This window comes from Oncorhynchus masou, chromosome 27 (genome assembly GCF_036934945.1).
Source record: "Oncorhynchus masou masou isolate Uvic2021 chromosome 27, UVic_Omas_1.1, whole genome shotgun sequence".
NCBI lineage: Eukaryota > Metazoa > Chordata > Actinopteri > Salmoniformes > Salmonidae > Oncorhynchus > Oncorhynchus masou.
The window spans coordinates 20,179,529-20,205,197 of record NC_088238.1 but is presented as its reverse complement, the minus strand read 5'-3'; the positions used below and the strand labels follow the sequence as shown (position 1 = coordinate 20,205,197).

Below are 25,669 nucleotides of genomic sequence, written 5' to 3'. Positions count from 1 at the left end.
TTTACGCTGCTGCTACTCTCTGTTTATTATCTATGCATAGTCACTTTAATAACTCTACCTACATTACATATTACCTCAATTACCTCGACTAACCGGTGCCCACGCATATTGACTCTGTACTGGTACCTCCTGTACAGAGCCTCACTATTGTTATTTTACTGCTGCTCTTTAATTATTTGTTACTTTTATTTCTTATTTTTTTGATTATCTAATTTTTTTACTGAACAGGTATTTTTCTTAAAACGGCATTGTTGGTTAAGGGCTTGTACTGTAAGTAAGCATTTCACTGTAAGGTATGGCCTATTGTATTCCGTGCATGTGACAAATCAATTTTGATTTGATTAGTGTTCAATTTATTAAAGTGGCCAGTGATTTCAAGCTAGTGAATTCAATATCCTCTTAATAAATAACCTTGAACAAAACCCCAAAACTGTACTCTTTCAGTCAGATTTAAATGTCTATTCAGATCCCTACACAGGCTCAGGAACCTGGGAGGGGGAACCTCTTCATTCAGTATTTACTGTAACATTTCTGCTGTAAAGTCCTGGAGATTCAGAAATCTATTTGCCGTCTTCACAATGATGTCTAACTTCTTACATGTTTTATGAGTTTGACTAGTGCAATGTATCACTTGCGCTATAAACGCAACAAAGTCCACCTTCTTCACTGTCGGGATCCTTCTCCTGCATGGCATTCACTGCAGACTGACATCTGCTACCATTTCATGTCTACTTCACACCAGGGTGTTCAATCATTTGCCTGAACAAAAGACTGTGTTGATTACTACCAGAGAGGAAGACGTGAAGCGAGAGGTTTACTCCACCCAAAATCTGTCCATGAAAACAATCTAACGAAGTGAGGAATTTTTGCATGGAGGTCAATGAGAGTATCAGTTAACAACAAATTCTTATTTACAATGACGGCCTACCCCGGCCAAACCCTAACCCAGACAACACTGGGCCAATTGTGTGCTGCTCTATGGGACTTCCAATCACTGCCTGTTGTAGCACAGCCTGAAATCAAACCTGGGTCTGTAGTGACGCCTCTAGCACTGAGATGCAGTGCCTTAAACCGCTGCGCCACTCGGGAGCCCTGTTGTCATAGTGATAGATAGAGGACTCATCATGGATATAATCCGTTTTAGCATGGACATTGCCATCGAGGTCACCATTTTAAAGTAGTCAACTGGTTGGGGATTCCTGAGTTAGGAGAAATCGGCCAAAGAAGAAAATCAAAAAACTTTAAAATGCAGTCACAGACGCTATAATGGCACAGACGCAAAGATGAGTCCTCTATCTATTTCTATTGCCTGTTGTTCACAGCATATCTGCCCTCTCATTGGATAGAATGGTCCCACCTGATCTCGCCTCCTCCCATCCGCCTTCCATATTTGAGGACATGTATTTCCATTGTCAAAGCGGTCACTTGACTATCTTGTCAATATGATAGACAATCTTTGTTACTAGATAACATTTGAGTCCAAAAGCAAACAAACATAAGTCACAAACCAGTCACAAGACTGTCGGAGCAATGGCAGACACAACACAGCATTTCAAGTATGAGAACATGTGCAGTTTATTTGGAAGATGAATTGTATCTGACCTGAACTTTGAAATGACGACAACCATAATCACGGTTCTATATATAAAACAAAGAATTTTGATTTTATTTGGAATAACATACAAATTACAATACACTTGACAAAATACTAGATAAACAAATATTGTACACAGGGGCAGATTCTAAGTTCATATATACCTTTGGTTTAAAAAAAGCACAATATAATACAGCAACATATATTGATTCAAGCGATAGACTTCTATCAAAATGCTTAAAATCGAATACATAGGTCAAAAATGGTACTGTAAATACTTGAGGTGACCATGAGTATGTATGGAAGCTCGTTCCCGCCACCCAAAAATAAAATCTGACTACGAGTTATGAGATAGAAAGACATAATTATATGATAGTAAGTCATTATTATGAGATACGTTCAGGCGATCTGTATCACATAAATCCAATGTGCACTTTGCATCAGGCCCTTCTCAACTAAGGATAACCTTATGCATATCTTATAGTCAATATTGATAAGATAGAGAGATTGTGGTGATATTGTTCAATATTAGCGCATTGAAGAGCTTTGTTGATGTAAATTGGTGCCTGTTTGATGACATCTGGTTGACATCAGATTTAATTAATATGTACAAAACATTAGGAACACCTTCCTAATATTGAGTTGCCCTCCCTTTTGCCCTCAGAACAGCCTCAATTTGTTGTGTCATGGACTCTACAAGGTGTCGAAAGCGTTCCACAGGGGTGCTGGCCCATGTTGACTTCGATGCTTTCCACAGTTGTGTCAAGTTGGCTGGATGTCCTTTGGGTGGTGGACCATTCTTGATACACACGGGAAACTATTGAGCATGAAAAACCCAGTAGCGTTGAAGCTCTTGAAACTCAAACCAATGCGCCTGGCACCTACTACCATATTCCATTCAAAGGCACTTTAATCTTTTGTCTTGCCCTTTCAACCCTCTGAATGGCACACATACACAATCCATGACTCAATAAAAACCCTTCTTTAACCTGTCTCTTCCCCTTCATCTACACTGATTGAAGTGTGTTTTACAAGTAAGATCAATAAGGAATCATAGCTTTCACCTGGATTCACCTGGTCAGTCTATGTCATGGAAATATGTTTTGTACACTCAGTGTAAAGCCATTGATTATTCAATAATGTAACTTAGAAAGGAGTAACGGTCTTACCCAATCAGAACCCAAAATATAAGCTTGTTTTACTCTTGTGTGTAAACAATGTAATTGTAAAAAAACACAGTATAGCTTCAACACATGGTTAAAAATATAATTTGTATCTCATGGATGGTTAGTCCTTGCATCCATATGTGAGTCCTTGTGTCTATGTATTTGAGATTGGTTACATTTCTCCTGCCCCATTCCTTAGCTGTGGTGGGAGAGCTTTGTTATTGTGCAAATCCCAGATTTCCCCTTTAAAAGGGGTCGACCTGCAGGACTATTCAATGTCCACGATCCAGACATTCTATCTCATAATTATAACTTTCTATCTCATAATTATACCTTACCATCTCATAACTCGTAGTCAGATATTTTTTCTTGGGTGGCGGGAACGAGCTTCCATACTTGATGGCTTGCCTGGTCAACACAATTTGAGATTTTGGAATTATTCCTGACTAAATCAAGCACACCTTGAGTATTAGAAATGTTTGGATAGTCCTAGGCCACAAATTGTATAAAAATCTGTATGTTTTGTTTAAAGAAGAAAAGTATTGTTGTCATTCATAATCTTCCATATTTACCATACAGTCAAACATATGGCATTGAATCCTAATTTTATCAATACAAGACACATTAAATGTAACAGTGTACCTGTAACAATCAGTGACATAAAAGTGCTAAATATGCAATTGAAGCAGAGATCTGAGCAACAGAGCTGAGCTTCATGGCTGGTTTGGTTGGTCGTAGTCCCCACCAAGCTATTAAGCTACTAATACTATTAATTCATAGTAATTAAAGTTATTAAAACATGTATTGAATACATCTTTAGCTGCTCACAATACTTGTAAATATTGTAGGTCCTGACAAAGGCAGGACTCTCTCTTCTCTGACAAAGTTTCGGAGATCAAAAGTAAAGGTCCATAATCTCCTCCTCCTTGTCCTCATTGTGTTTAAGTATCTTATCAGCGACAGGCTTTAAGCGTTTGGTCACCAGTTTGAGGTTGGTCTCGTGAAGGATGACCTGGCTTAAGTACTTCTCTCGTTTGATCTGTTCCCTCACTGTATAAGGCACGTCCGGGATCACGTAGGACAGAACGAACTTGGTCAGGTATACAATGTGCTGAGGGGACAAGGGTATAAGGGTCGGAAGGAGGGAAAACATTATTAGGATTTCTTGAAAGGCTAGAAAATGTCCATCTGGCATTAGACTATACAGTAGAAAGAAAAATCAGGTCAAAGCAACGTTTCAGAGAAATTTCTACTCACCTCTACAACTATTATGAAAGCCATCTTGGCAGCTATCACATGCCAGTAGTAGATACTGTATTCATATTGTCTGTGGTGTCCTGGTGGATATCTGAAATCTCGATATCTAAAGTATGACAGAGAGACTGCATGAACTATTTCAATGTCTAACATGATTTCTTTGAAACCCCTCTCATATACATTCACATTACCTGCAGGTGGTGCTGTTATTGAACCAGTAAGGTGTTTGCAAGGGCCGGCTCTTGTTGGAGAAGTCCTGGATGTCAAACACAGAGAGCGTGTTGTTGATGTAGCCCTGCATGGTGTGACTGGAATGCTCTCCATAGGGATACACAGAGAAAGACCAGTAGTAAACCAATCGTGGGATCATGTCTGATGTGAAGGCAATGATCATGGCCTGGCAGAGAGACAGGGAAGTGGAGGAGACAGTGCACATTAAACTGGTGCTCATCATATTAGATTAATTATAATCTTTCTAAGAATGTCACTACATCAGCATGGTAACAATCAAATCATATGACTGACATCCAGTGATGGGATTATGCAATGGAGAATAAACCAAGATAAATACATCATCTTAAAAAATATATGTATGTTTCATAATACTTCATAATCCAATGGAGGAGCCATCACTCACATTTGATGCCACAGCCAAGATGGCGACACCTTGGAGAATGGGTTGCCACGCCCCGATGTCTTGCGCCTTCTCTGGAACCATGCGGCGGAACTGGGTGATGATCTTCCAGGCGTCCACCCGGATCTCGAAGAGGTTATTGACCAGAGCCAGGACAGGAGCCAGGGGGAAGGAGGCCACGAACAGAGTCACAAAACCAAACTGGATCACTGTAGGAAAAAGCCACGCAGACACAAAGCCAAATTTGATCACTGCAGAAAAAAAAGCCTTTCCATCAATAGATCTGTAAACCTGAAACTATGATAGTAGTTGATAGGCTAGCTAGGGGTGAACCTGATACTATGATAGTAACTGATAGGCTAGCTAGGGGGGAACCTGATACTATGATAGTAACTGATAGGCTAGCTAGGGGTGAACCTGATACTATGATAGTAACTGATAGGCTAGCTAGGGGGGAACCTGATACTATGATAGTAACTGATAGGCTAGCTAGGGGTGAACCTGATACTATGATAGTAACTGATAGGCTAGCTAGGGGGGAACCTGATACTATGATAGTAGTTGATAGGCTAGCTAGGGGGGAATCTGATACTATGATAGTAGCAGATAGGCTAGCTCGGGGGGAACTTGACACTATGACAGTTAGTACTGATAGGCCAGCTAGGGGGGAACCTGATACTATGATATTAGCTGATAGGCTAGCTAGGGGGGACCTGATACTATGATAGTAGCAGATAGGCTAGCTCGGGGGGAACCTGACACTATGACAGTTAGTACTGATAGGCCAGCTAGGGGGGAACCTGATACTATGATAGTAGCAGATAGTGTCAGGTTCCCCCCGAGCTAGCCTATGACAGTTAGTACTGATAGGCTAGCTAGGGGGGACCTGATACTATGATAGTAGCAGATAGGCTAGCTCGGGGGGAACCTGACACTATGACAGTTAGTACTGATAGGCCAGCTAGGGGGGAACCTGATACTATGATAGTAACTAATAGGCTAGCTAGGGGGAACCTGATACTATGATAGTAGTTGATAGGCTAGCTCGGGGGGAACCTGACACTATGACAGTTAGTACTGATAGGCCAGCTAGGGGGGAACCTGATACTATGATATTAGCTGATAGGCTAGCTAGGGGGGACCTGATACTATGATCGTAGCCAGGGGGGATTTGCACCATATATCTTATGTCCATCCAACCCTTCTAGATTAAGTAAGTGCCTTGGGGATAGGGGCTAGAGGTGGTTTCTGGACAGAGCCCAAAGAAATAGCAGGATCAGCTTAAAACACTTCTGAGCATATAGCTGCCACCATATTGTGTCCACACCTATCCAATCCTCTCAGATCTACAGAGGTGCCCAGGGATAGGGGCTAGAAGTTGATTTGGGTGGGAGAGAGGGAGAGAGTTTGCCTCATTCTTCATATCTTACCCATCTCCAGGTATTCATAGAAGAGGCCCAGCTTCCCAATGGGCTGCAGCTGATAGTCCTGCTCCCAGCGAGGAATCACCTTTTCAGACCCCACACGTGTGCAGTAGCGGAATATCAAATTCTTCATCCACCTGATGATGAGAAACATGTCAATCGCAGAATCATGATGCTTATAACAAGGTAATAGACCTCGCCAGCTTGTAGTCCTAAAAAACGGAAATTAGTTAGCATTTTCTATGGGGGAAATCCTAAAAATCCTAAAAAACTGAAATTAGTTAGCATTTCCTATGGAGAAATAAATAGGGAAAGAATGGGTTTTTGGGATAAATGCCGAAAATAAGGTCTGAGGTTGAAATAGGATTAGGAGATATTATAAGTTTTGTCCTATGAGATAATATCAGTCAGTTAACATGACCTTAATGAATTGTGAAGCCTTTATGTGCTTTATGTTTTTGTTTTGATTACATAAATGCTTTAAAATTCACAAAAAGTGACGTTAGCTGATGAAAATGATCTCATAGAACAAAACGTATAAGATCTCCTAAGCTTGTGTTTTTAGCATTTATCCAGAAACCCAACAAAAAAACATTAATTTCCCCACAGGCCTTGGCCAATAAGCCATGGTGGAGTTAGTCTCCGTTAGTGCCAACAAAAATACACCTTTATGTTTGCTCTCTGAATCAGATTATAATGATGTCTGGATACAGATACACTTGAAGATAAGGGGGAATTCCATTTTGAGTTGGGATGGAATAAACCATTGAACCAACCCTGATCCAATGTAACTGTCTGAAAGCAGGAAACTTTACAGTTGCTGGGCTCCTAGAGAGCTGATGTGGTTGGCTATTTTATGTTCTTCCATTGAACCAAAAACTTACGGCAGCAACACCTCCTGAATGTTATTCCAGATGGCTTTACCGCCCATGATGACAGTGAGCTGGGTTGTCAACTCAATCAGACATCCTCCTGGATCACACTGGTAAGGATGAGACACAAACAATGCATGAACCAATGTCGGCCATCTTGTAGTATTACATGATAAAGCACCTCCATTCAATAACTTTTATTTTGTGGAAGATTTCCTCATCTAGCTCTTTCATTTGAAAGATGAAGGTCTCTTTGAGTCAAACAAAAATGCAACAGCTAATAATTTGGAAACGTAGTTAGAACACAAGCGAAGTGGAAAAGCAAAACACTGTCATACTGTGTTATCACATATTCTGTGCCAAGCACCAATCAACTGAGCCTTCAATCAACTGATCTTTCAATCAACTGATAGGCATACATACCTCCTCATTCCTGTACTTGCCCAGCAGGTAAACAGGTTGCCCAGGGTAACCAACCACTTTCCCTTTGGCAAAGGCAATGTAGAAGCAGGAGGAGTAGTAGTTGACAAACTGGAACAGGAACATCTTCAGAGTCAGACTGTTCTCATAATCCGTCTTGGTCCTTGGTAGCTCTTTAAAATGAAGTGAGGCATCTTCTCAGTCTCATCAAAAAAACATCAGGCTTAAATCAAGCTTTTGCTGTGTCCAGATTCTGCAAATTAATCTGAATAAGGACATCAGCTAAGGGCTATTGTGGTGTGAATTTCCTAGAGTATAAATATGTTGGCATACATATATTTGGATTACTTCAGACCTATTGGCGTGCAATATTTACTCATACCATGGTATAATTGCAGAATGTTTGGGGCACTGCATCAACCTTGCTAAGGCATGTTTGAGTGAATATCAGCCCTTGTCTGAAAGCAGTTTGAGAAACACCATAGTTCCGTATAGCAAACCACATATTTCCTGTTGTTTGACATTGGGGCGTCTCACCGAAGTCAGTGATCCAGATGGCAACCCTCTCATACAGGATGTTGAGCACCATGATTACTACGAAGCTGATGATAGAAGCAGTGACGGAGGTGGCCATTTGGGCGGTCACATACTCCTTAAACGGTTCGAGCTCCTTTAGGTCAGACTGGAGTCTCGTCGAAAATGAGAAGAACACTGCCAGTCGGTATACGATGATGGCCACCACTGACGCTAGGATCAACACAATCTGAACACAAGCACAAACACAAGAATTGGAGGGCTCAGACTTGAAACAAAGGTTAGGGTTATATAAAACATGTTTTGCTGTTGGAGTGCATATGAATTGGCCTATTCAGAACAAGATAACAGTAGAGAAATCCCAAAGTTTTTACCCAGAATAAGACGGTCCCGATTCCTAAAGACACTCTTATACACCGTCCACAGGCTGTATAAGGTACTTTCTCTTTTGCCTAAATGAAGAATAACATGTTTTACAATGAAGTAATGATACAGGTATTACTGTCCTTTTAAAACAAGTATATGACATTACTATCATCGGTTGCGGAGTGTTCCTCCAGCCTCCTGAATCTGACGCTATGGAATCACCATAGGACATCTTCCTTACCCGTGTGACAGGGTTGATTCTCTCGTGGTTACACTTGGCCTCATACTCGGGACGAGGTTGCTCCTCCTGCTCCAGGAACTCCACGGTGTCCCACTCATACTCCAGCTCTGCCTGGTAGCGCTTCCAGAACTCCAGAAACACGGTCACTAGAACCAGGATGGGAACAAGAGTGTAAAGCTTTATTTTACTTGCCTGGTCCTAGACTGTAGCAGGAAAACTCTGCTAAACTCTAATATCATTATCATGCAACATCTGATTGCTAATAAACTTATTTCAACAAAACTACACACTAAAGTAATACAGTTTCTGAAACCTCTACATTTGAACATTTGGTAAGTTGAATTAATTAAATGACTCACCCCAAATGGCCATAAAGACAGCAAACACCAGCGTCCCATAGTTATCAAATATGCACAGTTTCTAAGGAAAACAAGATCACATGAAATACTTAGCTTTTCACATCATTTTTTCAGTCCATCCAAGACTCTTTATAAATGTATATGAAAACAAACCCTGTTCAAAAATTGACTTGTAGCATGTCTCATGGGCCAAGGAGTCTGACTCACTATCCATATACGTCACTTTCATAATCATAATCACTCTGAATTGACCATGTGAGTGAATGAGAAAAAACCTGTACAGCCATGGACCGGAATTAGTGACCCTAATGTATGCATTACTTACTTTAGAAGATTCACAGGTGCTGTTGAGCCTCCAGTATGTGCACTCCTTATCACACTGCGGACACATCACAATATTTCCTCCAATCAAAGGGTCGCACACCTCTTTGCTGTCCAATAAATGAACGGAACAGATGGGTCAAACTTCACCAAAAACTCAACAGCAAAATGCAACAAAGTTGTTAATCATTGGGTTTTCACACAGTTAGAGTGTCAGGGAACAGCATGGAAGGAACATAAATCAACATATATTTACTCTACTTAACCTTATGTGTCCTGTCCTGCACTTACTGATCTTCATTTGATATACACTATATTTAGCAACTTGTAATATATTTATATGGTGATGTGGGTTTTTGAAGTACTTTCTTTGAGTTTTAAATATACCTCCAAGTGCTTGTTTCTTGAGTCGTGTACCCATAAATGAAACAGCCAAGTCCAACAATGGCAGCGAGGGCCAGCATGGCTGTATAGAAGCCCAGCCAAGCAAAGTAAATACCAATCTTCTCCCCATAATACTTTCTGTGAGAAAACGAAAAAAAATGTTATTATTTCCATCCCTTATTTTCCGTAATTACAATGATTAAGCACATTCTGTTTGGAATAATAATTCTCAACACCTTATTATGCTAAAGCAGCAATGTGCATTTTTGCGAAAGTAGATTAAAGCATGAATTACCTTATGAGATCAAGTGGCTGCATCTTATAGAAACTTTTAGGGTGAGCCCACTCGTTATACAGGAGGTATCTCTCATTGGGGCACTCATCTTCCTTCGACCTGACGTTGAATCTGCACTAAAGTAAGTTCACAGAAAACAAAACTAAAAAGTCCATAAAAACACTGCTCAGTCTCTTCACAGATTGATTGGTGTTTAATGTACTATGTTGTCAGTTACTAGTGCCACCCCGCTCTTCACCGCCACTCACATCATGCAGGGGATAAGCAGCCTTGTACACCCCCCCATCGAGCAGCTTGGTGACACCAAACTTCTTGATGTTCCCTCGCACCTCATAGGGGGCTCGGCTGAGGATGTAGTAGGCCTGAGGAGGAAGACCAACCATTCTGTTATCATTGAAGTGTTAAGAAAAGAGTGTTAACACTGTGTTTTAAGCATAGGTACATTGATATTTTCACAGCGCAAGGGCTGAATAACGAATCTCAGTGGTCTACAGACAAAATATCTTCCAACACCATTTAGCAGCATCAGAAACCTGAGATGCTTAAACCACCCGAAAGAAAGTCAATGAGGTGACTGCTTTTTAGTGATTTATTTTTCATCTCTATCAAAATCTAGTGCACTGCTGCATCTTTAACCTCTTATTGGTTGACTTTGGGGTTTATACTCCATGATGAGGTAAAGAAAGCAGTGCACTTGCCATTCTACTTCTCATGGACGGCGTGAAGAAGAGGTCCCGGTCCTTCACGTAGAAGTACTCCAGTCTGTCCTTCTCGAACGGGGCAGTGAAGTACTCCGTCTCCTTGGCTATGAGGTCCTCGCTGGGGTAGAAGTGTCTGGTGATGCAGCTGAGGAAGTTGAAGGGTGAGGACGTGGTGGACAGATCATTGGGCTGAATGGGCAGCTTGATGTGGAGGACCTCGGCGTAGGTACATAGCACGTCCCAGGGCATGTGCACCTTGACGAACAACAGCTTCTCATCTACCACCTTGTCGGAATGACGAAGATAAAACAACAAGATAAGGCAGCCCTTTTCATTTCAACTAAATGTATTACAACTTCAGTAATCCCCTAAGGGGCAATTAAGAAGACATTGCCATGATCACAAATTACATCCTCCACATAAAACAAGTACTAAAACATCACATAAATCTAATGCAATACTTTATTATCTACAAAATCAGAAGTTGGCTCTGTGTTTATCAGTGTTAACTCAATGATCCTATTCCATGAAATATCACAAAAGTTTGCCAATAATTGGGAAACTACTCAAATAATGGGATTGGTGCCATAGTTTCCCACTACAATTCAATCTCAACCCTTTCTGAGGAAATAGTTGGCTGTTTAAAAGGAAAACTTTGTAAAACAACTGTGTCTGCCATCTAAAATGCAGCCAAAAGCAAGATCCACAAGGTCACTTAAATAAGCAGCATGATAATAAAACTATGTAACAAAAACAAACATTAGGTATTTCTCTACCATTTCTGACCAAACGAATGTAAGATACTAAATATTGTTTCCATCCAATCGTCCCTGAGGATCTACACACTCAACCCCACTCTGCAAGCTAACAGCAGAGTAAATACATAAAGCCAGTCCTTGTAGAATGCATTATGTGGCCACTCACAGATCTGGCAGCCTCTAGTTCCATCCCCATCTTCATCAAGCTGGCCTCAAAGTACTCTCTCCGTTGCTAGGGAAGAGAATACAGGATGTTAAATCAATGGATCCCTTGTTTGTAACACTGCCCCTTCTGTTTCCCTATTGGATGAGATCCAATCTGTTTCTCTTATTACTCTTGTAATGAAAAGTGCTTTACAAATGTTAAATACAATATCTAATACATTATTATTATTATCCCATATTAACTGTGGTTGTGTATAATAAATTATGAATTAAAAGTTTCATTATATTGACATTACATTGACTTATTTCCCCTCAATGGATAGCAATGCACTGACTGATTTCAACCATGTATGAAACTGACTACATCTATATGGGAATTGTGTGTACGATACAAGACTTCTGATAAAACCACGTAATATAAATAAAAGCTCATTGGTCAATCAAAATACATTGCTACTACATACGTCTGTATGCTTCTGTTTAGTGCATCCACAATACTTGTAAAGAATTGTAAATACAGTGCATATAACTGGGTTGGGAATGACTAAAGGGTCAGTTTCTAGGGAAGTGGAATTTTGCATCCTTTTCCCTCTCCGTCTGTGAAAGTGCATTAAAACCACCACAGCAGAACTTCAGTATAATGGAGTGTCCATATAATGGAGTGTCTAGTCTGGGCATGTCATAATAGCCCCACTGGGACATGACATCAAGAGCTTGGCAACATAAGCGACCACAGCTGCATAGGAGGCGTGTACACTCCTGCTGCTTTCAATACTCCCTGCTCCCAAAAATCATTCATTCAACATATGGGGGATTGTTGGTGAATCACAAATGTTACCTCTATCAAAGGTGAATTTACTTATTATTTCAGCCATTAATGATGCAACAAAATCTGACATTTGGAAAATTATATTTTGACATTTGCAAGGGTAGCGTATAGTGTATGTCACATTTCTATCACCTTGTTGTGATGGATATTGTGAAACAGAGATTTTACTTTCACAAAAGTGTGTACTGCAGTCCACGACATACCTGCATGTGCAACACCCTGTCTAGAGTTTCCTCGTGTTTTATTTTGGTATGTTTATTTGGCATATGATGATAAAAATGATTGTACATTTCTAAATGGCCTCATATTAATCATAGGGATACCTTAGATCTGACACACCATGACTGCAGCAAAGAAAAACTCCCTGTACAAATATTAAAAGTCCATATTCCGGGTGTGCAATGAGAAAGCGTTGTGTGAATGCCTTAGGTCCTGGCAAAATACAAAAACCAGCTTCCACGACGGAACATAACACTGATTCCTACAAGTTAACATCTTTGATGGAATGCGGCTTTAGTAACTTGTTCCATAGATAAAATAGTACTCCTCTTAAGCTATAAGAAAACACATTTAGATTCACATATTCCTCAAAACTATGCTTACATTGTGAAACTGCATATCATTTCAAACATGCTTTTTCACAGCACAGTAGGAATACTGTTTTTAACTTCTGTAAGACAGAAACCTGCTGACCATGTTGAATGTGAATAAGGACACTTAGACTCACAATCTGCCACCAGAAATGCACTTACTTTACGTTTCTGGAACGTTCTATTCTTGTCGATCTCCTTCATGTCCTCATCTTCATAGACTAAGACAAAGTCGATCCGTCTAACCCCATCATTGAAGAACAGAGAGTCAGATTTGCCGTTGAACTCAGCCTGTGGGAAAAAACAACAGGCGATATCTGGTAGCTCCACAGTGATATCTGGTAGCTCCACAGCCTCAAACTCTTCTTCTTCCATGATATCATACATGTCCTTTAACAAGAGAGGGACTGACAGACAGCCTCACTGTGCTTGTACGAGACCCTACGAGACAACGTCTTTCTCAACTGACACCAGACGTAGATGGGAGAGGAAGGGAAGAGTCTACAACGGCAAAAAGTGACACACCCTTTTTGTTCCATGAATGATAACAGTCCACATTTGAATTGGCATCAAACATAGACCTCTCTTGTAATTACAGATATTTGGCACATTGATTCATGCATTTTCTGCATATGAAAATACAAAAGCGAATAAATCCACATCCACAAATAAAGGCAAGAACCAGCCATGTTATACAAATATGGTATTAATCGTGAAGTTATTCATTGGCAGCTCAAACTAATACTACAACTACTATCAAAGCTATGAGCACTAATCATTTTCATAATGCAGAAATGTTATACAATTTAAAGGGTTGAGACTCACCTTCTCCACTTTGGGCACTGATGCCCCCTCAGGTATAGTCTCATAGGTTGGCAAAAACTCCTGAGAATAGACTGCCCCCACAAAAACAACATGTATTAAAGACATGAGAGACATGCATGACAAGATCTTGATGGAGATGTGACTCTTCTTAACCACCATCTTTTGTAAGACTCTGACAAGGCCCAGCAGATTATTATGCATTATCAGATTTACTGAGCATATGCACCAGTGCAAATTACTCACATCTTTATTTCAGAGGGGAATGTAATACCAAAGTAAAGCACATTCAACAACCCACATTAAATTGTGTTCATTCAGTTAAATGTGACATTTTATTGTGCCTGGTACTACATTCATACTTTACACAACAGATGACATTCCATCGGGAAAACTTCTAAACGTCCCATGGTAGAAAGTACTATGGAAACCTAATGTAACTGGAATCAGATGGTGTTTGGAAAACATTACCCTTAGTAACGCCCTGGAAAAGACTGTAAATGTTCAAACTCAGATACTCCATGATGGAATAGTTTGTTTTAAGTCTCTTAGGCAAGTACCTCCATTCGACAAGTTGATAGCAACTGTGCTAATAAAACTGTGCTGAAAACATTATTTAAAAATCTTCCAATGTTATTGAATTGAAGCATGCCTGATGTACTTTACTTGACTTGCTTGTATGCAATACTTGTTTGGAATGCAGATCCTTTGACGTTACCAGAAATACTTAAATACTTGCATACTGCATGCCATGTGTCATGCATTTCTCCAAGTTTGACTGTGAACATATGAGACACAATACAATCTTTACCTTCAAGCAAAACCATCCACATAGCTATGTGATTTATACAGGCAACCCTTTCCCCCCTGTAGAGTGCTTCCCTAGGAACAGACATGCTTCACTGAGCCTGCTTGTACTGGTGCTAGACCAGGTCAAAGGCTAGGTGTACTAGCTCATGGCAGAAAGACAGACTGATGAAGCCCCAGCACTTGTTGGAAGCACTTTCAAAGTACTTTGCTAAATGGAGAAAGTATAAAAATAAAACATAAATGGATGTGGATTTTTTTTCAGGCCCTTCCCTCAGTGCATGTATAACCTGAAACTACAAATATTATCAAGTAAATACCTAGTAATGAAAACCTGCCTGATCCCAGAGAATTGATACATTGTAGGAGAGTGGGAGTCTACATTGGGCCAAAAATATGTTAGTTTCTTGTGAATGTAGACTGGGGTAGGGGCAAGCTGTGCAGTCAGCCATAGGCTATGACTGAAATCTGGCATCTGTGAATGTAATCGGTGCAGTTGTTAGGCCTATGCCTATCTGTTGCTATGTCCTCCAGTGTGATCAAGGAATACTTATGTATTCCAGCGACCTCAGTACAACAACTAACGACGTAGTCAAGTAAGTCGGACCTCTTAGTGTATTGGCTAAGGCCTTAGCCTGACAACCACAGATATCCCAAAATTAGGTGCACTGGTGTCAGAAGTGGGATGGGGCATCCTTCATGGTAAACACTGAGGCCATGGAATGTGTGCCTGTGCATAAAGAGATTTGGAAACATTGGAGCTTACTTTCCGAAGGAAGGATTGACCAGTCAGTGACTGGGTTTGATTTGCAGTTAGGATACCCTCTAATTCACTACAGTATTATAGACACTGTGGTAGATGATAATGACGTTTATGATAATGTATAGTGTAAGGTAGAGCAGAACCCTCTCATCACAGAAGGCAATGGTGGTGCCAAAAGTCAGTAGTTATTGCATAATTCTTGAACGTTTGAAATAATAAAGGAGAAAATATATAAGGTGCACAACATAATTACATTTGAGAAGAAAAAAAAGTGCACAAAACGATATTTTGAATAGCGTAGAGTAGCATATGGTTCATGATGGGTGGAAACGAAAGGCTACAAAGGAAGCCTACATTCTTCCGCCCTTTTCTCTTGCGATAAAATATATTGTGTTGCGAAAGATAATGAAATCCACGTGAACTTACCGACGTCCTCTATCATACCCATCTCGATCTCCGTGTCGCCCTCCAATTCTGTTTCGGACACATAATCCATTTTAAAAATTTCGTTGTACTCGTCCTCACTAATTTTAATAAATGTGTCACATATCACAAGTCATAAATGGTTAAAAGTGGAGGGTTGTCTGGAAAATTTTACCGCGGGAATAAGGCATCATGTAGATTACTGCCAATGAGCTGCATGTGTTCCAAAAGTTGACTAACTTTATTTGTCAACATTGTTTCAAAAGAAAAAAACGGTGCATGCTTTTCAGAACAAATTTTAATTTGAAAGAATGGGTGGGGTAGTCCTATACGGACTATGGGTACTTTAGGAGGAGGGTTTTTGAGTAGTCTCTCTAGACAGACCGGTTCCCTCCCACCAGCCTAGTTTTTGAGCGATTTGGCAGCTTTGTTACGCCCACACAAACTGTCTGAATAGCATTCGTTAGGCCCGTAGTGTAGTTTCGTTTTCCGATTTCCATATGCAGTGATTGAATGATTGTCATTGGGAAATGTTATTATTGCATTTGCTGGTTATTATTAACCAGTGGGCTCGTGGGTGTCCTCAAAGAGCTTTGGAGTCCTGAAAAGGTAGGGACAAAGCAAACAAATTGAACATAACAGTATGGTCAACATATCTCACATTTAATTGAAAGATTGTTTGACATCCATATTGTGGAATTTCATATCTTGAGTGTTGACAATAAATATAGAGCACACATTTTACTCTTAAAATGTAACCCCTTGTTATCTGTTCTGTGCCCAACAAAATTGCCTGTCAGATATTGTTCCCTATACCGTTCCATATTAGATAGACCTATGGGTCCCCACCATACTGTCCCCCATTAGATAAATTCAGTGGCGACCTATCATTCATTGCCTGTTTTGCATGTTATTTTGGCATTAAAACGTGTCACATAACAGTTTGCAAACACTACACTACCATTCAAAAGTTTGGGGTCACATAGAAATGTTCTTGTTTTTGAAAGAAAAGCAAAATAAATTGTCCATTAAAATGACATCAAATTGATCAGAAATACAGTGTAGACATTGTTAATGTTGTAAATGACTATTGTAGCTGGAAACAGCAGATTTGTAATGGAATATCTATGTAGACGTACAGAGGCACATTATCAGTAACCATTACTCCTGTGTTCCAATGGCACGTTGTGTTAGCTAATCCAAGTTTATAATTTTAAAAGGCTAATTCATCATTAGAAAACCCTTTTGCAGTTGTGTGAGCACAGCTGAAGACTGTTGGGCTAATTAAATAAGCAATCAAACTGGCATTCTTTAGACTAGTTGAGTATCTGGAGCATCAGATGGCTTTTTCTTTGCAACTCTGCCTAGAAGGCCAACATCTAGGAGTCGCCTCTTCACTGTTGACGTTGAGACTGGTGTTTTGCGGGCACTATTTAATGAAGCTGCCAGTTGAGGACTTGTGAGGTGTCTGTTTCTCAAACTAGACACTTTAATGTACTTGTCCTCTTGCTCAATTGTGCACCGGGGCCTCCCACTCCTCTTTCTATTCTGGTTAGAGACAGTTTGCACTGTTCTGTGAAGGGAGTAGTACACAGCGTTGGACGAGATCTTCAGTTTATTGACAATTTCTTGCATGGAATAGCTTTCATTTCTCAGAACAAGAATAGACTGACGAGTTTCAGAAGAAAGTCTTTGTTACTGGCCATTTTGAGCCTGTAATCGAACCCACAAATGCTGTTGCTCCAGATACTCAATTTGTCTGAATAAGGCAAGTTGTAATTGCTTCTTTAATCAACACAACAGTTTTCAGCTGTGCTAACATACAGTTGTTGGCGGAAGTTTACATACACTTAGGTTGGAGTCATTAAAACTCATTTTTCAACCACTCCACAAATTTCTTGTTAACGAACTATAGTTTTGGCAAGTTGGTTAGGGCATCTACTTTGTGACGCAAGTCATTTTTCCATTAATTGTTTACAGACAGATTATTTCACTTATAATTCACTGTATCACAATTCCAACGGGTCAGAAGTTTACATACACTATGTTGACTGTGCCTTTTAAACAGCTTGGAAAATTTCAGAAAATTATGTCATGGCTTTAGAAGCTTCTGATAGGCTCATTGACATAATTTTAGTCAATTGGAAGTGTACCTGTGGATGTATTTCAAGGCCTACCTTCAAACTCAGTGCCTCTTTGCTTGACATCATGGGGAAATCAAAAGAAATCATTGAAGACCTCAGAATTGTTTTTTCAAACCTCCACAAGTCTGGTTCATCCTTGGTAGCAATTTCTAAATGCCTGAAGGTACCACGTTCATCTGTACAAACAAGTATCAACACCATGGGACCACGCAGACATTATACCGCTCAGGAAGGAGACGCGTTCTGTCTACTAGAGATGAACATACTTTGGTGCGAAAAGTGCAAATCAATCCCAGAACAACAGCAAAGTTCCTCGTAAAGATGCTGGAGGAAACGGGTACAAAAGTATCTATAACCACAGTAAAACGAGTCCTATATCGACGTAACCTGAAAGGCCGCTCAGCAAGGAAGAAGCCACTGCTCCAGAACCGCCATAAAAAAGCCAGAATACGATTAACAACTGCACATGGGGACAAAGATCGCAGTTTTTGGAGAAATGTCCTCTGGTCTGATGAAACAAAAATAAAACTGTTTGGCCATAATGACCATCGTTAAGTTTGGGGGAAAAAGGGGGAGGCTTGCAAGCCGAAGAACACAATCCCAACCGTGAAGCACAGGGGTGGCAGCATCATGGTGTGGGGGTGCTTTGCTGCAGGAGGGACTGGGGCACTTCACAAAATAGATGGCATCTTGAGGATGGAAAATTATGTGGATATGATGAATCTCAAGACGTCAGGAAGTTAAAGCTTGATCGCAAATGGGTCTTCCAAATGGACAATGACCCCAAGCATACTTCCAAAGTTGTGACAAAATGGCTTAAGGACAACAAAGTCAAGGTATTGGAGTGGCCATCACAAAGCCCTGACCTCAATCCTATACAAAATGTGTGGGCAGAACAGAAAATGTGTGTGTGCGAGCAAGGAGGCCTTCAAACCTGACTCAGCTTCACCAGCTCTGTCAGGAGGAATGGGCAAAAATTCACCCAACTTATTGTGGGAAGCTTGTGGAAGGCTACCCGAAACGTTTGACCCAAGTTAAACAATTTAAAGGGAATGCTACCAAATACTAATTGAGTGTATGTAAACTTCTGACCCACTGGGAATGTGATGAAAGAAATAAAATCTGAAATAAATCTCTCTCTACTATTATTCTGACATTTCACATTCTTTTTGTTCTTTCTTTTTTTGGTGGAATTTTTACCCATTTTCTCCCCAATTTCATGGTGTCCAATTGTTGTAGTAGCTACTATCTTGACTCATTGCTACAACTCCCATACGGGCTCGGAAGAGACGAAGGTTGAAAGTCATGCGTCCTCCGATACGCAACCCAACCTAGCCGCACTGCTTCTTAACACAGCGCGCATCCAACCCGGAAGCCAGCCGCACCAATGTGTCGGGGGAAACACTGTGCACCTGGCAACCTTGGTTAGCGCGCACTGCACCCGGCACGCCACTGGAGTGGCTGGTGCGCGATGAGACATCCCTACTTACCAAGCCCTCCCTAACCCGGACGACGTTAGGCCAATTGTGCGTAGCCCCATGGACCTCACAGTCGCGGCCCAGAGTCTCTGATGGCACAGCTGGTGCTGCAGTACAGCGCAGCACCACCCGGGAGGCCTCGACTTTTCACATTCTTAAAATAAAGTGGTGATCCTAACTGACCTACGACAGGGAATTTTTACTTGGATTAAATATCAGGAATTGTGAACAACTGAGTTTAAATATATTTGGCTAAGGTGTATGTAGACTTCCGACTTCAACTGTACTTAAGTATCAAAAGTACAAATAATTTCAAATTCCTTTAATTAAGCAAATCAGATGGCCCCATTTTTTTTGTAAAGCCAGGGGCACACTCCAACACTCAGACATGATTTACTAACAAAGCGTGTGTGTTTAGTGAGTCAGCCAGATCAGAGGCAGTAGGGATGACCAGGGATGTTCTCTTGATAAGCGCGTGAATTGGACCCTTTTCCTTTCCTGGTAAGCATTCAAAATGTAACGAGTACTTTTGGGTGTCAGGGAAAATGTGTCGTGTCTCTTGCTTGTCATTAAATGTGAAGACTGTTATTTTATCAAATTAATTCTCTATATGTAATTATTAAACTAATAATGTACACTTTAATTAACTAGGAAGTCGGGGCACCACAGGAACATTTTTATAGAGTATTTTTCCCGAATCGACTTAAAAGATATTTTAATATCTTATCGAGTACAGTCTTCTTGTAACGGCAGATTTCCTCCTCTTCGTCTGAAGAGGAGTAAGGATCGGACCAAGATGCGGCGTGGTAAGTGTTCATGACGATTTTAATAAGAAAAGCCTGAACACTATGAAATACAAAACAATAAACAATAAACTAAACCAAAACAGTCCCGTGTGGCACAAACACTGACACAGGAAACAAACACCCACAAACCAACAGTAATTACACAATTACAGAATATACAATTCATGACAACATTATACAGTAAAATACCATCCATAGTTGACCAAATAACACAAAACAGTGTGGTTATAACACAGTAAATTCAGAGGAAGACTAAGAACATGGGTCTCTATTGGACCTGGGAAGCTATTCTCACATAAATACATATGCCACTAACGATCGCTCATTTGGAAAAGCAATGCATTGTATTTATGTGAAGCTGACTTCGATAGTTGAGCTGGTGATGTGAGGCTCTGGTTTGCCCAGTCGATGTCGCCCTCGTCCTTTGTAGAATCTTCTGGGTTGTCGTGTGAGAGGTTCACATGGTCTGAGAGGTTCATCTCACTGTCACACCCTGACCATAGTTTGCTTTGTATGTTTCTATGTTTTGTTTGGTCAGGGTGTGATATGAGTGGGCATTCTATGTTACATGTTTAGTTTGTCTAGTTCTATGTTTGGCCTGATATGGTTCTCAATCAGAGGCAGGTGTTAGTCATTGTCTCTGATTGGGAACCATATTTAGGTTGCCTGTTTGGTGTTGGGTTTTGTGGGTGATTGTTCATGTTCCTGTCTTGTGTTAGTTTGCACCAGTTTAGGTTGTTTCGGTTTTCACGTTACGTTTATTGTTTATGTATTTGATTCGTGTTTACTTTGTTTCATTAAACACGAATCGCAATAGCCACGCTGCATTTTGGTCCGACTCTCCTTCACATAAAGAAAGCCGTTACACTCACTCTGGAGATTCGTCCTCGTTGGTCAGTGTTCTTGACAAGTCCTCCCATTATTTGGAACTTAGGTGACTTTGGGTCATTGCGGCTTTTATAGAAATGTAGAAAAGGGTTGGTTCATAATTTCCAACCAATGTCTATTAACACTGGGGCGTGGCTACTGACTTAGTTAAACTTGACAGGGGAGACAATGTTCTCATTTTAAAGGTTAACATTACATTATATCATTTCACAAATAGTTTAATCTTTACTCATTAATTTTATACAAGAATTAGATGCAAGCCTCATAACTGAGGAACCTGTATTAACAGAGTTAGGGTAATGTGGATGTATTGTCTTTCATGAGGTCACAAACATGAAACAAAACTGACAGGGTCGTAGCTGACTTCGCCACCGACCGTTTCCACATTCTCTAAATTATGAATAATGTTTAATTCTCCAATTCTGGGATATAGTAGAATTGGGCGGGAGAGACTCTTTGTCTTACTGTGAAATTCTCTCTCTCCATACTGCATGGTCAATGAGAGAAGTGTATCTGAAAGGAATGGACGTCGTGGTTGTAAAGTCGTAAAACTGCCTCCCCCTCGCCCTCCCCCTAACAGGAGAGGGGGGGTTGTTCACATCTCTGCTCGTCAATTCTCTGAAAGGGCTAGAATCATGACAAATGTATGCAAAAAGTAAAAAGTAAATCATTTTCTTTAGGAATGTAAAATTAAAAGTTGTCCAAAATATAAATTGTTTAGTAAAGTACAGATACCCCAAAAATGATTTAAGTAGTATTTTTACTTAAGTACTTTACACCACTGCAATTGACGCATCAATCGGTTCTTTTCAATTTAAGCTATTACATGAAATTCTCGCTACAAAAAGAATGCTCTGTATATCGGACATTAAACAGTCAGCCCTGTGCAGACTCTGCCGTGTGGAAACAGAATCAAAGAGTATCTCTTTTGGTACTGTCCATCGGTGGCTTGTTTTTGGAGTCAGGTCCAGGAATTGATGTTATGTCATAATATCAGGGCACGGTTGGACCTACAAACTGCATTTTGGGGGGATTTGAAGGACCACAGTCAGTCAATATGAAATAACATTGTGCTGTTGGGTAAAATGTTTATTTTGGGGTCAATTTCAGCAGAAATGTTGCAGACTTGGGTTTCAAGTCCCTAGTGAAACACCATGGGAGAATGGAGGGATGTAGCAAGAGGAAAATGTAGAATTATGATTTACTGGGAAAGCTGGGTTGATCTGTGGCTGTCTAAAGGTTGGAATTAATGAGTGAGGGAATAAATACATACACACATGCACAGTATAAAGGTTTGAGGTCCTCCAATCAGGGGTGAGGGTGGGGATGTGATTATTGTATGTTTTCAATTTAGTTATTTATGTTTTGTTTTTTGGTTTCATGCTGTGAGCGGTGTCTGTGCTGGTGGATGCGCTCGCTTCCATGCCCTCCTGGACGTCGGGAGGGGCTCAGTCCTTCCCGCCCTTGGAAAATCCCTAGGGGCGGGGGCAGGGGCTTCGCCCTTCAGGCCTCTTGGGCCAGGTGGGGACGAGTGCACCCACTTTTCAGAGCCCCCACTGATGGGAGCAGCCATTGGTATTGTCATTGTATTGTTGTTTTAATATATACAGTGCCTTGCGAAAGTATTCGGCCCCCTTGAACTTTGCGACCTTTTGCCACATTTCAGGCTTCAAACATAAAGATATAAAACTGTATTTTTGTGTGAAGAATCAACAACAATTGGGACACAATCATGAAGTGGAACGACATTTATTGGATATTTCAAACTTTTTTAACAAATCAAAAACGGTCTGGACTTTGACTTGGCCATTCTAACACCTGGATATGTTTATTTTTGAACCATTCCATTGTAGATTTTGCTTTATGTTTTGGATCATTGTCTTGTTGGAAGACAAATCTCCGTCCCAGTCTCAGGTCTTTTGCAGACTCCATCAGGTGTTCTTCCAGAATGGTCCTGTATTTGGCTCCATCCATCTTCCCATCAATTTTAACCATCTTCCCTGTCCCTGCTGAAGAAAAGCAGGCCCAAACCATGATGCTGCCACCACCATGTTTGACAGTGGAGATGGTGTGTTCAGGGTGATGAGCTGTGTTGCTTTTACGCCAAACATAACGTTTTGCATTGTTGCCAAAAAGTTCAATTTTGGTTTCATCTGACCAGAGAACCTTCTTCCACATGTTTGGTGTGTCTCCCAGGTGGCTTGTGGCAAACTTTAAATGACACTTTTTATGGATATCTTTAAGAAATGGCTTTCTTCTTGCCACTCTTCCATAAAGGCCAGATTTGTGCAATATACGACTGATTGTTGTCCTATTGACAGAGTCTCCCACCTCAGCTGTAGATCTCTGCAGTTCATCCAGAGTGATCATGGGCCTCTTGGCTGCATCTCTGATCAGTCTTCTCCTTGTATGAGTTGAAAGTTTAGAGGGACGGCCAGGTCTTGGTAGATTTGCAGTGGTCTGATACTCCTTCCATTTCAATATTATCGCTTGCACAGTGCTCCTTGGGATGTTTAAAGCTTGGGAAATCTTTTTGTATCCAAATCCGGCTTTAAACTTAGTATCACAACAGTATCTCGGACCTGCCTGGTGTGTTCCTTGTTCTTCATGATGCTCTCTGCGCTTTTAACGGACCTCTGAGACTATCACAGTGCAGGTGCATTTATACGGAGACTTGATTACACACAGGTGGATTGTATTTATCATCATTAGTCATTTAGGTCAACATTGGATCATTCAGAGATCCTCACTGAACTTCTGGAGAGAGTTTGCTGCACTGAAAGTAAAGGGGCTGAATAATTTTGCACGCCCAATTTTTCAGTTTTTGATTTGTTAAAAAAGTTTGAAATATCCAATAAATGTCATTCCACTTCATGATTGTGTCCCACTTGTTGTTGATTCTTCACAAAAAAAATAAAGTTTTATATCTTTATGTTTGAAGCCTGAAATGTGGCAAAAGGTCGCAAAGTTCAAGGGGGCCGAAGACTTTCGCAAGGCACTGTATGTAGTGTTTAACATACACATTCAAAATGTATGAATAAAAAAACAATACTATTTTAAACACACATGAAGGTCCCCATAAGAAATCATTTCTGATTATATATATTTTTAACACAAATGTTGAAAATTGGTGGATATAGAATTTTGGAAATAAACTCTTAAATAACCACAAAGTAATGATCTAGTTATTAACAAACTGCCCGAAGATCCCGACGATCGAAGATATTTGATTGTGTGGGAAAGTCGGAGTGTACATTGGGCCAATAATAGTAGGGGCAAGCTGTGCAGCCAGCCAGAAGCTATGACTGAAATCTGCATCTGTGAATCAGTGTGGTTTTTAGCTTATGCTATGTCCACCAGTGTGATAAAGGAATATTTATGTATTCCAGCGACCTTAGTTCAACAACTCGTGATCTCGTCAATTGAGTCTGACTTATTGATGTAATGGCTACCGTGTTAGCCTAACAATCACAGATATTTAGGCTTGAGTCCCGGTCACGACACCCAAAATTCGCTGCATTGTAAGAAGTGGTATGGAGCATCCTTCATGGTAAACACTGAGAGCATCAAAGGTATGCCTGTGCATGAGTGACCTTGGACTGACAGTTGCTGAGACAGTTTCAGTCCAAACTAATTTACAGTTTTATAAACACTGATGATAATGAAGTTTATGATAACGTATAGTGTAGGGTATATTGAGGCAGATAGATAGAGGCAGATACAAAAGATAACTGAGTTGAGCATTCCTCAGCTAACCAGAACCTCTCATTACAGAGGGCAATGGTGGTGCCAAAAGTCAATACTGTTATTGCATACTTTTTAAAGTTTGAAATAACAAAGGAGAAAATATATAAGGGACACAACAGAAAAACATTTGAGCAAATAAAATACCATTTTGGTTCAGATAGGTGGAAACGAAAAGTTACAGAGGAAGACTACATTATTCCGCCCTTTTCTCTTGCAATAAATCCTCTTGCGTTGCAAAAGATAAAGAAATCTACGTTAACTCACCAACTTCCATTCCCATCTCTATCTCCGTGTCGCCCTCCAATTTTGTCTCGGACAAAGAATCCATTTCAAGAATGTCGACCCCACTCTCATTCATCTCAAATATGTCACATATCACAACAAGTCATCAACGGTTAAACCTGGATAGCAAAATGTTACGGCGGAATTAACACATCATGTAAGATCACTACCAATGAGCTGCATGTATTTCAAAAGTTCCCACTTTATTTCTCAACATGGTTTCAAATGAAAAAACATTGCATGCTTTTTAGATCAAGTTCAAACTTGAGAGAATGGGTGGGGTAGTCCTATGAGTACTATGGGTACTTTAGGAGGTGTTGTTTTAGTAGTTTCCGACTGGCGGGTTTCCTCCCACAATGTTGTTATCAAACCAATGTAGGTCTGCCATTTCCGAGATCAGTTTTTGAGCGACTTGGCAGGACCGGCAGCTTTGTTACGCCCACATAAATACGGTCTAATAATTGACTGTATATATATATATATATATATATATGCAACAGCATTCTTTAGGCCCGTATTGTAATATGCAATTGTTTTCCAGTTTCCATATGCAATGAATGATTCTCATTGGAAAATTGTATTATTGCATTTGCTGGTTA

The 25,669-nt window shown here is 40.4% G+C and overlaps 1 protein-coding gene across 3 annotated transcripts; it reads right to left on the bottom strand.

Annotated features, from left to right (window-relative positions):
• Positions 1-1,636: 1,636 nt before the first annotated feature.
• On the bottom strand, positions 1,637-25,250 carry LOC135515742 (anoctamin-6-like). 3 transcript variants are annotated; one of them, XM_064939448.1, is made up of 21 exons: positions 15,901-16,081; positions 15,729-15,776; positions 13,736-13,806; positions 13,073-13,201; positions 11,493-11,558; positions 10,566-10,853; positions 10,116-10,229; positions 9,868-9,983; positions 9,576-9,710; positions 9,193-9,298; positions 8,868-8,928; positions 8,509-8,654; positions 8,276-8,353; positions 7,905-8,130; positions 7,371-7,540; positions 6,960-7,057; positions 6,082-6,212; positions 4,655-4,860; positions 4,209-4,414; positions 4,018-4,123; positions 1,637-3,871 (listed from the first exon to the last, which is right to left on the bottom strand). In XM_064939448.1, the coding sequence occupies exons 1-21, from the start codon at positions 15,917-15,919 to the stop codon at positions 3,656-3,658; spliced, it is 2,736 nt and encodes a 911-aa protein (XP_064795520.1). In that variant the 5' UTR covers positions 15,920-16,081; the 3' UTR covers positions 1,637-3,655. The 3 variants fall into 3 exon arrangements, with proteins under 3 accessions (XP_064795520.1, XP_064795518.1, XP_064795519.1); XM_064939446.1 differs by lacking the exons at positions 15,729-15,776; positions 15,901-16,081 and adding an exon at positions 25,053-25,250; XM_064939447.1 differs by having other exon boundaries at positions 15,729-16,081.
• Between the last annotated feature and the right edge of the window lie 419 nt (positions 25,251-25,669).